The 13231-nt window shown below is 42.7% G+C and overlaps 1 protein-coding gene across 3 annotated transcripts in view; it reads left to right on the top strand.

Annotated features, from left to right (window-relative positions):
* Window positions 1-13231, top strand: part of ANTXR2 (ANTXR cell adhesion molecule 2) — a 236625-nt gene that overhangs the window by 93462 nt on the left and 129932 nt on the right. For all 3 annotated transcript variants that reach the window (XM_088452105.1, XM_088452106.1, XM_088452104.1), the window contains one exon: window positions 8206-8266. In XM_088452105.1, coding sequence (XP_088308231.1) covers window positions 8206-8266 — 61 coding nt within the window. The remainder of the gene's footprint in view (window positions 1-8205; window positions 8267-13231) is intronic.

The raw sequence follows: 13231 nt of genomic DNA, 5'->3' as shown, positions 1-13231 counted from the left end.
CATCAGACCGGGTACCTCGATGGTTGCCAGCCATAATTTCTAATGGGCATTCCTCTCACTATCCATTACTAGCACACACAGTGCACACTATATATTTTTCTTTCTTTCTTGACAGTGCACCTACACCAAAGAGATCCTCTTTCTACCAATACAGATAAAACTTGTAAACAGTCTTTCTCTTAAATCTCTGTTTCATAGTTTCTCTTCCTTTGGAAATCCCTTGTAATATGTGTCATCACCATAACCATCCTCTTTTGCTGAAAATAGCTGCATAGTGTGTTGTCGTGGCACATGTTCAGGATGCAGATGTTTGGCATCATATTAAAAGATGTCACCACACTATTTATTTTTTTATATTTACACAAAGAGAGGGAAACTTTTGCTTTGCATTCATTATGGAAGACTATACATAGTGCATGCTATGCATGAAAATCCTGTATTACTACCTAAGTGGTGTTCTCCATACATGTGTGTATGCATGGTACGGCGCCTGCGTAGTCAGAGATTTCTTTCTGCGGAGTGGGATTCCCAGCAGTGGCAGGCCGACATCAGCAGAGTTCCGAGCAGCGGAAGCCCGACAGCGCTGGAAATCCCGATCGTGGATAGGTGAGTATCTACTAACCTAACCTAACCCCCCTAACCCTCTTTAGGGGTGCCTAACCCTAACTTCCCCCCCAAGTGCCTAACCCTAATCCCCCCTCTAAGTGCCTAACCCTAACCACCCCCTTCCCCACTGCCTAAACCTAAGTTCCCCGGGGGTGCCTAACCCTAAGTCCCCCCCGGGGGTGCCTAACCCTAACCCTCCCTCCCCCTAGCCTAACCCTAACCCTCCCAGGGGGGTGCCTAACCCTAAGTCTCCCCCGGGAGCCCAAAACCTAACCCATCCCCCCCGCGGCTGTCCGATCGCGGCGCCCGGCATCAATACGATCGGGATGCCGGCCGACGGTCTCCCGGCGTCGGGGAAATGCGGGCGTCTACATCTAGACGCCCGGCATTTCACCCTTGCCGGGATATGACAGTCGGGAAGCCGGCTGTTGGTATTTAGGCAGTCGGCTTCCCGATTGCTTCCCCTTTCTGCGGCGCATGTGCATTTTCTGATATACGTGGGATCTGTCCACATTGTGTCTTGCCTCTAACTCAGAACGTGGCTCTAATGTGCTACATGTAATTATTCATGGTCATAATAATATTGCTAAAAGCAGTACACAAAACAAATTTGTACTGGGGAGTGTATGCTTTTTTATTTACAGTATTTTCATCCATGTCAGTAATTTGCCATCAAATGGTGAATTACTGACAAGGATTGGCAAATGGCTGAAGGTAATGCTCTGATCTGGGCTACTGAAACAAGCCCTGCCATAGGACAGGGGTACAGGGATCAATAGACCCCAGAAATGCATACCTTAGTCTGCCTCCCACTCCATCCCAGTCGCATCTCCACTTGCGGCAGAAGGAGCATAAATGATTTGTGAGCTGAGCAAAGTTGTGGAGGTTATGGTGCATACACACGGTACGATCAGTCAGCGATTAGGCACCAAAAAATTAATGATGTGAACGATAACGATATGATCGATATCGTTATCGTTCATATCGTGCATTTTTATCGTACCATGTGTACACACCATTAGTCTGTTTTCAGGTGGATCTCTCACACCAAGAACTTGGCTGGTGCACACTGATAATGTTGGCGGCTATACAGCTCTGCCTACGGGCAACTATCCAAATTTTTCGTCATGCAGTCACTGCAGTTGCAATTACAGCCACCTTGCATCTAACTTCATCAGTCCAAATATGTTTTAAAGACGTGTGAGATGCTCAGAGGGGATGTAGTTAACCCGGCTGACGAAATCCTGGCGCCGGAATGTCACTACCTGGCCAGAAGACCGGAGCCTGAATACCAACAGTAGTGGACATCCCGACGCCGGAATCCCGACAGCCGAGATGCCGATGGTAAGTATAGCGGGGCTTGTACGTCTTAGCCGCGGGAGGGGGGGTTAGGTTTAGGCATCACGGGGGGTTAGGCTAGAGGAGGGGGATGTTAGGGTTAGATACCCTCGGGGGTTGGTTAGGGATAGGCACCACTGGGAGGGGGGAGGGGTTGGATTAGGCACTTAGGGGGGAGGGTTAGGTTTAGGCACCAATGGGGGAGGGCTAGGTTTAGGCACTAATGGTGAGGGTTAGGGTGAGGTGGGGGGTTAGTGTTAGGATACAGAAAAGGAGGGTTAGGGAGAGAAGGGGAGACGGTTAACATACTTACTAGACCCTTGTAGGGATCCTGAGCATCGGGATGCCGCTGTCGGTATATTGACAGTAGGCATCCTAAGTGCCGGGATTTCATACCGATTCCGCTCAGAGATATATGCCCAATGTAACATAGTAAGTTTTTCTGAGAAGTGGAAACTTTGCTGTGCTTTGCCAATCTCTAAAGCGAATAATACTTTATCACATTATCTATGAGTGCAGAATAAGAATAAGTCATGCCAACAAATGAAAAGGTTTTAAGTGGTACAATTTGCGCATATGTTCTGTACCTGCAAGGAAAGGTATGCATTTGCACCTTTGTCATATGTTTTTTATATAGCATTTTTATTTTTTCATCACAAATTCATGTTTTCTTGAACAAATCCAAAGGTTATTTACGTTTACTAATAGTTACAGTATGTAAACTATATTGTAGAGTGCAACTTGTATTAAGCCCCCGTGGCAGAGATTGATTACAAAAGATATGTATTTGGATTAATAAAATGTTTACTTTGAGGAATAACATATATTTCAGTGCTGAATATTATTAACTTTCTCTGTCTATATTACCTGTCAATTATGTTACATTTGACGCCAGTGAGTTGCATTTTCCTGAAAGCTTAGATGTATTTCCTGCCTGAGGCTTACATTAAAGTCTGTTGTGGTCTGTTCTATTTCCTTTTTAAGCTGTTCACCACTGAGAGATGGCTTTCTGTTGGATTAACATTACGTGTGTTATTAAAGTTACTCAGTCTACATTTAAATCATATTATGTGCTATTAACTTCCACACATGGATCACGGAATCACACAGTGAGGTAGGGTGAGTAACTACAGTGATAAAAGAGGCACTGGTATGACTCTAATTACATTGATGATATCTCTTATTCGATATCTCTTATTCGAGTTATACAGTGCTTTGATTTTAAAATGACATTAAGCCAAAATATAAATAGAAATATGTGTTCATCTTCAATAAGAACACCATTTATAATCGAGACATATCCACCTGTTCAAGAGATGTTTAATTTCTAGAGAAGGATGGTGTTGGTTTGCAGATCTCTACAATTAACCATTTTACACACCAAAAGCAATGTTAATGCATTACAGTGTGAAAAAAGTAGATGTAATCAGTTATTTCATGAACAATGTTGTAGCAAGATCGAAAAGGACCACTAACTGCACACAGAATCATGTCAGACTTCCTAGGGAGTTGTTACTGACTTAGGGGCCTATTCATCATACCTAAAAGTTCTCTGGAGGCAATTAGGTTTAGAGCTTGCATGGAGTTCTACCTAATTACCGGAGGAATTCATCATTCCTCCTCCCCATAAGTATCTATTCTGAAAAGCAGTCATTTTTGCGATGACAGCTTTTCGGGAAATAGATACTTTTCCCTCTCTGTGCTACCTTACCGCAGCTGTAATCAGTGCTGCGCATGCGCTGTTACATCTGTAAAACCATGCGCAGCACTACCTACAGCTGCGGTAATTTTGTGTGTGTGTCCCCCTCCCCCCTCCGCATACCTTCCCCCCCATCCTCGCACTTACCTGCTCCGGTTCCGTCCTGCTGTTCTGACACGTGGTCTCCCAGCAGACCACAGTACAGTTTAGGAAAAAAAAAAAAATATATATTTTTTTTTCGAAACTTTATTGTGTTCTGCTGGGAGAACATGTCTCAGAACAGCCACTGGAGCCAGAGGACGGATCAGAGCGACAGAGGGAGACGCCGCGTGACCTCACCAGCTGGAAGCAGGTAAGTCTCACCTGCTATTCGCCACCTCACAGTGGTGGATAGTAACTACATCAAATTCCGAAAATACGTAATTTTCGGAATTTGATGAATACCATAATTTCCATATCCCCATACTAATGTATGGGGAGTGTGGAAATTAACGCAGGGGGACTTAGCAAAGAGATATCAGTGATATCTCCTGTGTTAAGTCTCTTCATGAATACTAAAATAACGTTAATTAAGGAAAATGTCCTTTAAAACGTTATTTTAGTGTTGATGAATAGGACACTTAGTATGTTTTCGGATGTGCATTTATACACATACAATCACTCTGCTCTGGGTCTGCGTAGCCTCTGCAAATGCCTACCCTCCAACATGACCCATTCCATTAGGTACAAAATGCTCTGCTCCTGGACTTCCTTCTTAATTTATGATCTCAGTCACCTGTGTTGAGCTAGTGAATTGATGAGACAGGTGTTTCATCACAGATGGCTGCAATTATCAATTAAGAAGGAAGTCCAGGAGCAGAGCAATTTGTACCTAATGGAATGGGTCATGTTGAAGGGTCTGAAAATGCAGTTCCCATCGCAATTTCTAGTTTGCGCACGCGCACTGTGATGCATGCGCAGAACGCAACAATCGACTGATTGCGTGTGTATTGGCAACTGTGGAGCTGATTCAGAGCCGGACGCTCTGACAGAGTGCTCGCCCTGAATCAGAGCGTCTTTTTTTTTTTATGGAGCGGCCTCCTGGTCGCTCGCATTGCTGTGAGCTGCCACCCACAGCTAATGCGAGCGGCCAGGACGATGGTCGCGATGGTCAAGACCATCGGGCTTGTGACGAGACCCTTGTGGTAGGGTCTCGTGGCGGCACTTGTGAAGTCAGTGGGGCCACCCCCAAACGGTAGGCGTTCTCATGGGAACGCCTCCGTTTGGGCAGCCATTCCCCCAGCCCGCCCACCAATGGGGGCGTGCTGTCACTCAACATCGACAGCACGCCCCTTTTGGTGCGAGACCCGGAGCGACGGATTGCCCGTCGATATCCGGGTCTCGCGCATGCGCACAACGAAGCCGGCTCCGTCGTGCACATGCGCTCTGGGCCACCATCGACCTGGTTGCGAGCGCTCAATGCTTGCGACCAGGTCTGAATCAGGCCCTGTGTTCCTTGCTGAATCAGTCAGCCCCATAGAGTCTTTAATAAAATCAGTGCTGTGTGCCGGTAGTCAACTGTGTGGTTTACAGAAAGCCAGCTATGAAACAAAAATGTACAGTATCAGAACATTCGTCTGTGGAAATGGCAAAAATTTACAAATGTACCTTTAATTTTTACAGTCCTTCAACTATTGTCATGTGCTATTTATCTTCAGTGTCCCAATCCCAACCATTGTGTTTTTAGGATTTATCACATCTTATTTGCCTGTAGCATTTATTTCTATTCTGTAACATTAGAATGTGACAGGTGTTGTGACACGTTTCCAAGGAAGTTATCCCCACGTCTAAAGCTGGGTACATAATAAACAATGTTCCAGCGACGATATATCACACTCGACGTACACACTGCATGATCCAGTGTATGACAGCGCAATATATTGTTACATGCTGCATATAGCAGCATTGCTTCATTCATTGCATCGTCCTAACTGTGCAGAACAACGGATGGGACAGGGCGATGAATGACCGTCAAGAGCAATGGATCGGGCGGCATACTGTACAATCCGTACGATACAGTATATTGTTCCGATCCATGACGAAAGGATATATAGTATGATGGATCGTATAGTGCGCTCTATTCAGTAAGGATCGCTATTGCGATTACTCACGCAGACGGCCGATTGTTGAATACTGCATATGCATGCGTATGCATCACAATGCGCGTGCGCGAAGGCTTCACTGCGATCGTACTGCGATTGCAGAGACCATGCAGACTCATTGCAGTGATTGAAAGAAAGTGAGCATTTGAGGGTGGCAACGTGGGGGTGGTCGACGAAACGCAGAAGTGTCTGTGCATCTGAATGCTGTTACAGGGGCGTTCATAAATTAGCCACTGCAATGGTATACGCAGCTTGATCTATCACTGCATTCAATGAAGTTAGCAATTTCTGAGTAAGTCAGGGTTGCTGTAATTCTCTGTGAGGGACCGATGGTACTCGATGTTACCGATGTTTGTGAAGGATTGCAAAGTATTACGGATGTGAGATAGTGGTAGTGGGAGGCAGTGGGCATCTGTATTCTGGCAGTGCGAAGGCATTGCGATTGCAATCATTAGCATATTTTCGCAGCAGACCTGTGTGCGATTACGGAGGTGCGATCACAATAGCGATCCTTGCTGAATCAGGCCCAGTGTGTACCCAGCTTAACAAACCTCTATATTTTATGATTGTTAATGTAAATAAAGGTATCCTATTTTATTTTTCAATTACTAATGTATATCAGTATGTCTTAATGGCATGTTGAGTGCATAATATAAGTGTCGTGTCCAGTGATGGCTCCAGGGGTAGGGCTGCAGCGCAGTCCAAAATTCAAATAGGAGAGCCACACCAACTGCCCTTCCAAATGCTGCCAAACTTCGCCGGCCCGGACTCACTGGCAGTTAGTGTGGCTCCCCTATTTGAATTTTGGACTCCTCTGCAGCCCCACCTGTGTAGCCGCCACTGATCGTGTCATATTTAAGTAGTCGAGTATTTTAAAATTTATCAATACAAATTATTTGAATTTCCAAATGTGTTCATGATGTGCATGAAATTAATATACTCTCAATGCCCATCATATTATTTTCCTATGTAATATAAAAGACCATTACATTATTCTAAGTTCCTTATGTGTGGTAGAGTAAACGCTGTGTGTCAGCACTGTATACTTATGAGGAGTACAGATGGTGAGTTTTAGTGGCAATATTCTGTAACAGGACAGTTAGTGTTATTTAATGCTCTGCTCAATTATTACATTATTCACCAGATATTACTGTACTCTTTTCTAGATAAATGTGTAATAAGCATCTATAATAATGGCACATAATCAATGCATTTCTGCACTGTTGACATATAGCCTGAATGAGTGTGCATTCTTTATTCTGTATACGTTTTGTGTTCATTCTGTACTGTAGCAGCCAGTTCCTGAGCACGTCGCAATGTATCACCATTCTCATAGATCCCAATAAAGGGCTCAAATAAAACATAAACGTGTTTCATTTTTATGGCACTATTTTTTTAAGTTGAGTTTTAGTAGCACTTAGCACATACAGGAAGATATTTAGTTGCTTGCTTCATCTGCAAACCGTTTATCTCTTTTATTGTCATGATACATATATTTTACATTATTTCACATCCACTTGGAAAATGTCACTGACTACATAGGGCTATGCAGTTGTCTAAAAGCTGTTTATGTGGTGTGCTGATTGAAGTACAGATTCTTTAAAATGGAGCATTAATGATAGTTTGTTTTATGTATTATCATACAAAACATCGTTGGTTCTTTACTGCATTGTGCAGGATGCTGAGTTATTCTTAAAAAGTAATAGAAGATAAAGTCCTGTGCCATAAACACTAGCACATTAAAAATAGGATGCACAGTACTTTAATGTCCATACTTTAGGATGCAGAGACTCAAATAATGATTTAACTAAACACAAAAATTGCAATATCATAAGTAATAAAGATCATCTGTATCATCAAAACATAATTAAATTGCATATAATTACGTACACACACACGCACACATATAATACCTCCTTCCTTATATATTTGCAGTTTGTTTTCCAGTCTAAACATGTTTGTTGGAAATCATTGCTATACAATATCAATGTATACTTGTATAGGCAATACTCATTTACTCTACATTGTTCACTTACCAAAGAGTTCAGATGAACTAATAATATATTTTAAAAACCTACACTATCAATACTAGCATGAAATCCCTAATGTTATGAATGCCAGTGTCTGCTGCAATGATATAGTATATGTTCTCTTACAAACAAGATGTTCTTAACATTATTTTTTTTATTTTATTTATTGGATTGTAAACTACTGAAATATTATAATATTATAATCCAAATCAGGGGGAACTATAATTTCCTTAAACAAGGAGTAGTGAATAAGAGTGGTAACATTTCTTTTACACATAAAGTGTATTATATATATATATATATATATATATATATATATATATATAGTATTATATATATTAATCTCCTTATAGTGTAATGATAAAACAAATACATTTTTTTTTTTCTGTAGATATTAAAGAAGTCATGCTCAGAAATCTTGACTGTGGATCCATCATCTGTCTGTGTTGGTGGTAAGAATATAGATTTTCATATTACCTTTTACTGGCTGCAGGGTATTCTAACTTGTTTTTAGTTTTATACTACTAGATACTATATTGTGCTATCTTCACATAAAGTAAAACTTCCCTGCTCTGGCTATTCTGTCTAACAGCCAAATAAATATTCATGCAAAGATATTTTTTATGGAAAGGATGTTGATCTGAAAAAATAAATAAAAGTGATTGAGGATAACTACATTAAACGTATTCAATGCTGAAAAATGTTACATATTTATTTATCTTTTAATATTACTATGGCCTCCACTCATTTTTTTCCTACACTCTACAGTTACCAGTTTTAATATTGCTCTGCACAGCACCATCTCCATTTTTATCGTAGTTTATTGACAGTTCAGCTGCTGACAACATTGTAATCGTGTGCTAGGTTGGGCTAAAAAAGTGAAACATTTCTGTGTTACGTGTTCATAAAAGGAAACACAATGCTGTACAAGATATAAAAATGATCAAAAGAGCATTAAAAAAGCAAAGCAGCTGGGAAGGTGGCAAGTGTGAAGTTAGCTCTATAGTAAGCCATAAACATCTTTGCAGCCATATCTTAGCAATAGCAATAACTGCACCTCTATTCCCTGTTTGTACAAGGTTTTAATGGCTCCAATGGATTCAATGTAATCTTTTTTATTTTATCCTCTAGCAATAATAATATTATTATTATTATTATTATTATTATTATTATTATTGCTAGAGGATAAAATAAAAAAGATTTTTATAATAGATAAAGTGGGGTATGCACTTTTGATTGATCACTTAAATACAATGTTTTGATGTTAATGTTTAAATTGACAAATAAATATTTCTTTAGGAACTTGTTTTGATTTTGTGTACAATTAGCAGCATAATAAATCAGCACAACTACAACATCAGCTAACTGATAAATGTACCCCATTGCTTCTCCTTGTGCATATTAATATTATTATTAGAGATGAGCGGTTCAGTTTTGACTTGGTTTTTTCTCCAAGTTAGAGCAAGTTCGGATTATTTCAGACTTATCCTATTGGCTAGCCAAAACACGTGAGAGCCAGATAGCCAATATGGTGCAGTTTTTGAGATCCAAACATAATCGAGTAAAACCGAGCTGCACATCTCTAATTATTATTATTATTATTATTATTATTATTATTATTATTAACGACACTGGTTACATTTGTCACACCTTGGGGTCAATCAAACTTGCCGTGAAGGGTACAAATTGCTGTTACGACTCATTGTGTGCGTTGCTGTTGCTGTAGGCTGATGCGCTGTGGGCTCTGGTGGAGAACTCCTCCACTCTGGCAGACAAGATGTATACATCTCGTCTGTAGTGCTTTCTGCAAAGATACAGGAAATGTACAGTACATAGTTGTTATATCTGTTTAAATCTCAATATATGAATATGGTTTTTATTGTCAGATAAATAATTAAACATTTATGAGTATATTTTACAGTATAGGCTAAATTTAACATTATATAAAAAATATTATGTTAACAATTTGAATTGTACTGCTATTTCATTTGGGATTAATAAATACACATTTTATTTCCTTGTTATATAAAATCAAATTAAGGAATTATAGGAAAACACTGGTATACATACGGGATGCAGTCAGGAAGCTGACGGTCGAAATACCGACCGCCGGCTTCCCGACTATCTAATCCCAGCAGGGATCTAATCTAAAATCCTGACGCCTGTCATTTTACCTACGCCGGGAGCCCGACGCCCGGCACACCGATCGAAGGTAAGCCGGAGGGAGGGTTAGGTTAGGGGCTCCCGGGGGGGACTTAGGGTTAGGCACTCCCCAGAGAGGGTTAAGGTTAGGCTAGGGGAAGGGGGGGGGGTTAGGGTTAGGCACCCCCTGGGGGAGGTTAGGGTTAGGCACCCCCCAGGAGATTTAGATTTAGGCTGCGGGGAAGGGGGGGTTAGGTTTAGGCACTCACAGGGGGGGTTAGGGTTAGGCACTTGGGGGGGAGGGTAGGGTTAGGCACCCCTAAGGGAGGGTTAGGGGGGGAGGGTTAGGCACCCCTAAGGGAAGGTTAGGGAGGGTTAGTATAGTAAATAGATAAAATACTTACCTATCGTGATCTTCACTGCCGGCCTTCCAACGTCGGGATAAAAACCGCCGGACATGCGTCCCATACATACTACATATAGAAATGCATAAAGTGCAATTTACTCCAGAGGTAATTGGTTGATATAATGACCAATATTCTCTTAATTAATTAATTGGGTTTTACACCCAGATAAACTTTAACTACAGATATTGTAGGTATCAAAGGGTTTATAGCATAATACAGCAGACAGATAGATATAAAATAGATATGAAAACTATATTATATAAAATTGTCTGGCACATTTCCATCATGGATAGTGAAAGCTCCCACCACACCGATGGGAAAAGGACAGATCACCAGAAAAGGACAGGAATATAGGTAAGTAGCGGGGATGGGGCAGAGCGGGGGCAATCTGAGGTGACACGTCCATTTTAATTTCATATTTATACATATACATGGTGGCCATAATTAAACTTACCGTGTTTAGGGCTGTCGGTGTCTTGCTCTAACAACCAGAATGTCACCAAATTAGGTAATGGGAAGCAGGATTCTGCAGAAATGTATTCTGTTAAAATTGGGGAATATGGCACTGTACAATGTAAACACAGTGTGAAAATGGACTAATGTTTTATTGCTGTGTTATCACTAGTGTAAACAATAAAGGTAATTGTTCCTTACAGTTTAGTGATTTTTCTGTCAATTGTCCATTTACTTAATGTGGTGACACCTGGTGCGGTACTCACAGACCCCTTGCACGCGCAAAAAAGGGCATGGTCTCATGTCTATGAGGCCTTGCCCCCTGGTGTATTATTTCTTGGGGGCATGGCAGCATGTCACACCCCCATCCTGGTTACACTGGGGGCTTGCCCAGCACTCCGGGGGCTAATGGGAAGCCCTAAGCCTATCCCAGCACAATGTGGATGATGCGTGCATCCATCACCCCACTGTAGCGCTGTTTGGTAACACCACCCGAGTGGTGGTGACACCAATATAGCAAAGCAGCTCTGCTATTTTGATGTCACTCCTTTGGGTGGTGTCATCCAGTGTGGCCCGCGCCCCCTAGTGACACACTGTAATGCAAATTACTCTTTAAGGGGCCTATTCATCATCACTTAATTTTCACAAAAGCAGGTGAAAAAGCAAATTTTCACCTGCAAAAGTATTCGGGCCATTCATTAAGAAGGTAAAGCAGGAGATATCACAGATATCTCCTACTTACCTTCTGTTTGCGGAATGGCCCGCTGTCCCCATACACTAGAATTCATCAAGCTCCGAAAATATTATATTTCCAGAGCTTGACTGTGGGAGCAATCGCCATCTTCAGATGGCGAATACCCCTGCTTGTGGATCGCTACCCGCTCTTCCGGTCCAGGTTGCGAGAAGGGATCCTTTGGGATCCCTCCACCCCTGTCCAGCTCCTTCCACCGGACGTCGGGGCTCTTGTGCGCATGCGTGACCTGTAGGTCGCACATGCGCACCGCTGTCACTGCTCCGACAAGAGCAGTGAAAAGATTCACTGCTCCGACAGGAGCAGTGAAGCCGCTCGCGGGGACAACTGATTTCACATCAGCTGCCACTGCGCCAGAGCAATGCTGAAATGCGGCGAGTTAGTTAATTATAGGGGCCCTAAGTGCTATCACAATGTATTTATATTTATATTTTGTATTTGATTATATATTGATAAAAAGTGACTAAAATCTACAGAAGTAACAACAGTACTATAGTAGCAGCACTACAGGATTTATCTACAGTATATAGGTTATTGGTTAAAAAACAACAAAAAAAAAAACAATCCAACATGATATTTTCATACAAATTCTGAATATCTTTATAGAGATTAATGAACACTGGGCCTGATTCAGCAAGGATCGCGGCTGCGATTATGCACGCAGTCTCACTGCGATGATATGATAATCCATTGTGATTGCTATTCCTTCGCAGCACTACATAAGGACGCCCACCTTACCGTATGAACATCCGTAATGTTTAGCAAGACTGCAAAACCATCGGTAACATCGAATACAATCGCAGCCTCACGCACACTTGCACAAGCTCAGACCTTACTCAGGAATTGCTAACCCCATTTTACGCAGTGAAAGTCCAAGCTCCGTCAGTCACTCTGCGATGGGTCTGCATAGTCACTGTGATCGCAGTCCCGATCGCAGTGGCAGGTTTGCGCAGTTGCGATCCTTGCAGAATCAGGCCCACTGTTAGCTAATTAAGGGCCTGATTCAGACCCACTCGCGAGCGGCTGTGCGCTCGCAAGTGGGTCGATGTTCTGCACTGAGCATGCGCACGACAGAGGGAGCTCCGTCGTGCGCATGCGCCAGACGCGACGAGCAAAGGACTTTCCTTCGCTCGTTGTGTCTGATCAAAGGGGGCGTGCTGTCGATGTTGATTGACAGCACGCCCCCTTTTGTGGGCGTACCGGGGGCGTGCCTCCCTGACGGGGGCGTTCCTAAGGGAACGCCTACCGTCAGAAGCCGGCCCACTGACATCACTAGTGATGTCAGTGGGAGTGATTTTGGCTCTGATAGAGCCAAAATCACTCCGGGCCTTGCGGTTGAAAACCTCAACCGCAGGCTCTGGCTCGCAGTTTCGATGGTCGCGATGGTCAAGACCATCGCGGCCATCAAACTACACACTCGTATAGGCTGTGGGTGGTGACCCACAGCTATACGAGCGTCCAGGAGGACGCTCCATAGTTATGGAGGACGGCCCTCATTCAGAGCGTGTGCTCTGCTCAGAGCGTACGGCTCTGAATGAGGGCCTAAGATTGCCCAATATTTTTTATTTGTATGATTACTGTATCTATTGTATGGTTTAAGGGGCCTCATCTTTTCTCACACTCCCCGGCCCGGGGTTGCCATGGTGGTGGTGTTGGGGTCCCCT

This window comes from Taudactylus pleione, unplaced genomic scaffold (genome assembly GCF_031769625.1).
Source record: "Taudactylus pleione unplaced genomic scaffold, aTauple2 ptg000033l, whole genome shotgun sequence".
In the NCBI taxonomy this organism is placed as follows: domain Eukaryota; kingdom Metazoa; phylum Chordata; class Amphibia; order Anura; family Myobatrachidae; genus Taudactylus; species Taudactylus pleione.
Note: the sequence above shows the minus strand (reverse complement) of the source record. Positions and strands in the feature narration are given on the sequence as shown.